The sequence below is a fragment of the Trypanosoma cruzi genome, genomic scaffold (genome assembly GCF_000209065.1).
Source record: "Trypanosoma cruzi strain CL Brener 1047053517161 genomic scaffold, whole genome shotgun sequence".
NCBI lineage: Eukaryota > Euglenozoa > Kinetoplastea > Trypanosomatida > Trypanosomatidae > Trypanosoma > Trypanosoma cruzi.
The window spans coordinates 410,401-414,025 of NW_001849569.1; the positions used below are offsets into that span (position 1 = coordinate 410,401).

General features: G+C 49.4%; 1 protein-coding gene across 1 annotated transcript, besides 1 other annotated feature; it reads right to left on the reverse strand.

The window, feature by feature from the left end:
- Tc00.1047053509173.9 (hypothetical protein, conserved) lies at positions 1-3,625 on the reverse strand (the record flags this gene model as incomplete). The annotated part of the gene is made up of 1 exon (XM_797973.1): positions 1-3,625. A coding segment is annotated over one exon (3,625 nt), but the record flags the coding sequence as incomplete, so codon positions are not given.
- Positions 1-3,625: a sequence feature (heterozygous, Esmeraldo-like haplotype).

Genomic DNA, 3,625 nt, shown 5'->3' on the forward strand with positions numbered 1-3,625 from the left:
CCGACACATTTTTTTTACTTCTCGAGGCTGACCGGATAAGTGCCTCCTGTTCTTCCAATGCAATGATATTTTGCTCCGCATGCTCTTGGACCGTTAACTGTGGGTTGTTTTCCAGCTCCGCTTCGTAGCGTGACACCTCGTTGGAGGCCTCAGTAAGGGCCCGCTTACATGCATTATAGTGCAACAGACGACGGTTGTACGCATCACGTCCTTCCTCGTCAAGAGTCTCATATTCCTCTTCTGTAAGGGGCAACGTTATGGCCGCCTCCGCAATTTCACGACATTTCTTCTGTACGTCAAGGCTACGCCGAAGCCCGGTTGTTGCCTCACTTACACCGAGAGAAATGATCTGCAGTGTCCTTCCTGTTACAGAAGCCGCTCTTTCGATGGCAATCAGTACCGCCTCCCGATCCTCGGTAAGAATGGACCTGAAATCATCTATCACCACATCCGTAACGGAACTTAACGTAGAAAGATGACGCAGTAAAAGTGCATGCAGAATTTTTACCTCGTTTGACTTTACAATTCTGTCCACCACCACCACTGGAGATGGGGATCTAGCGACATCCTCAACGACCCGGGGCGTACGATTCTCTTCTCGCTCCGAAAGAATGGTGCGAATAAGTTCCCCCTCCGCTGTGTCAAATTCAGCTTCGGCACGTACCATGGCATCCAGGTCAAGCTGGGACACGTTTAATTTCTCCACTAACCGCCGTATTTGTGTTGTCTTTCCTGAAAACGGCGGCCCTGTGATGACCACAATTTGTGGCTTGACCTTGGAGATAGGTTGGGTTGGGGGCACGTCACCTGCGGGGATCTCTGGGGTGCGTGGCAGTGATGTCTGCAGCTCCGACCGCGCCTGCGAGGCTCGTCTCCGTCGTGACGAGAGGCAACTCCCAGTACGCAATTCACGCTGAAAATCGATTTCCAACCCATCCGTATCCCTGTACTCAAGAGCCCGCTCCTCTCGTTGAAGCTCCGTAAAAAAGAAATCCAGAAAAGGTTCCGGCAGAGAATCACCGGCCTCTCGAATGGGCAGATGAATCTCGCCTTCACCTCCGGAGTTTGATTTTTGCGTCGCCAGGGCACGTTGCAGAATGCCGACACATACACGATGCTTCTCATCAAAATTTTTGCTAAACACCTCCACAGGTCGATCCTCGTTGTTTTTAATGGTAAAGCAGTGTTTCACGGTCTGGCATGGAAACACCGTTGGAAAAACCAGTTGGGATGGAGACAGCTCCACATTTACTCCCACAACGTTGCCTTTTAATACCACGTATTGCTCTTCCGGGTTTGAGGCGTAGCGTAGGCGTAATTTGGTTTTTGCAGGGCCAAGAATAAAGGACATGAAACTCACCATAATGCTCATGCCACACTGAGGAGGGAGCGTTCCTCGTTCTTTATGAACCTTGAACTGCCGTCTGGAGGCAACAACAAGAGGAGGGTTAACAGGATTCGCGGTGTCGATCTCCTTTTTTGCACCGGGCTTCTGCTTAGGCTCAATCAATGTCATTCGCCATGTACATGGTATATCCTCCTTATTGTAGAAGTGAAGCGGAAGGTTCTTGACTCGTCCAAGAAGCATATCACCAAAGTCAAGCACTGTTTCACACGGTGTTAGTGCTGGCGTCGCAACAAAACAACGCACCTCAACTAAAATGCGCGGTCCTTTATGAATATCCAAGAAGAACTCCAATTGATTTGCGCCATTTGTAACGTTTCCAGTGTCGCCAAAGAAGAGAGTGAGCGCTATTTTAGTCTCTGAAAATGGAGATATTGTGGGTATCTTTCGCGGCTCTACACACAATGGCCCTGGCTCCATCACCTGCTTGTCCAGTATGACACCCACGGGGTAAATGGACGTATTGACCAGTGACACATTGATGGTACGCACATCCAACCGCGTTATGTGCCCAAAGTCAATAACATACCTTGCGAGAACACCCCTCTCCCTTTTCGAAGTATCCGCACGAAATTCCTCAATATGTTCAGTCACGGAAGCCCCCGCTGTTAAGTTCGTTGCTGCAAGAAGCAGATTACGACAGTACGCCTGCCGCTCCGCCTCCAGTACAACAGGGAGCACATTCGGTGCTGCACACGGGAAGCCAGACTTCTCAAGGTACGGCACCCACTCCTTGTCCTTGAGTTCTTCCATGCAACGAAGGTATTGTGAATCTTCTATACGGTTCAGCTTCACATGTTTGTCGGAAGTAGACAACATGATCGTGTGTGCTTGGCCCAACCCCCGAACTGTGATGAGTTGTGGGTCAAGATGACCAACCTGCACGAAGAATGTCTCTACAACCTCATCCGGAACCATCGGGCAAAACGAGACGGTCAAAACGACTTTATTGCTTACCACACCCTTCATGGGCCTCACCACTATCGATCCAGGTTGTTTGAGTGCGATAGTGTTCACAGTAAATGGAACGGCAACGCGAGAAGGACTGAAGATGGAGATGGTCTTATTCGCCCTTTCCAAGTAATGCATCACACCAAAATCAAGACTTGTGGATTCAAACCGTACGGTGACATCACTCCAACCAATGAGACTCACATTGTAACTTGGTCCCCCTTTTAAAGTACATGTTGCCGTGGCATCATGTCGACCTCGGGTGCCGTAAAAAACAGCCTCAACAACACGTTTTCCTCCTGGAGGAATTACCCCCCGAAAGGGAACAAAGTCAAAACGCTTCTGATCTCGCTGTGGCTGCTCCGAAGGGACCTCGCTGCGGTACTCGATACTCCAATAAAATTCAGCCGGAACAACAGGTGACAAGTTTGTAAGAGTAAGCTCTGAGCGTCCCTCCGTATTTGTAAGAATAGAGCCGAATTTTACTTGCCGGTCCTCTGGTTCAATGCGGATGGATGGGAATGCAATATTGGCCAACAAGCTCACATACTCACTGAAGGGATGATTGGCGAATGCAACCAATATCCTACCCTTCGCCGTGTGAGCGACATTGTCGTGACGGTAGCAGGCGTCACAGTTGACGGCAACAATTTGCGTTTCACCGCTCATAAGAGTGAAGGATTTTGGGCTGACCAACGTGAATGGAGAAGCTGCCTCACCTGATTTCTCCACGCGTTTGAGTGTCACATCCAGAGATTGAGTTGTTGTGTTCTTCATGGTAAACGTCTTCATTATGACCGCATTTCCCGTTTCACCCTCTGCGCCGTAGACGTAATCAAAGACAATCCGTTTCTTGCTGTAGGCAATGACAGGCAAAACAAAGTTCCCAGTGACACATGTGGTGAATATCAGTCGGAACTCCTTCTTATCCTTCAAAAGAAATTCTTCCGTGAAAACCCCGGCCTCATCTACCAAGCCTTGGACAGTGAAGGTGCAGCTGTTTCCGGCGCCAATCACAACAGTCTCAGGAACGATGCGGAACACAGGAGATAAACCGCCCGCCCTTGCACGAGCGCCACTCCACAACACCTCAACATCCCGCCTCCCTTCATTACGTAAGAGAATGTTTTTCTCCGCCATCGTCGAAGTAAAAACGTCACCAAAATCAATTTTCTCAATGGGGCCGATGGGAACCAAAGCATATCCCTTACCGTTTGCGGTAACAGAAACAAACAGCGGATCTTCTTCAGCGTGCCTCACAATTATTTG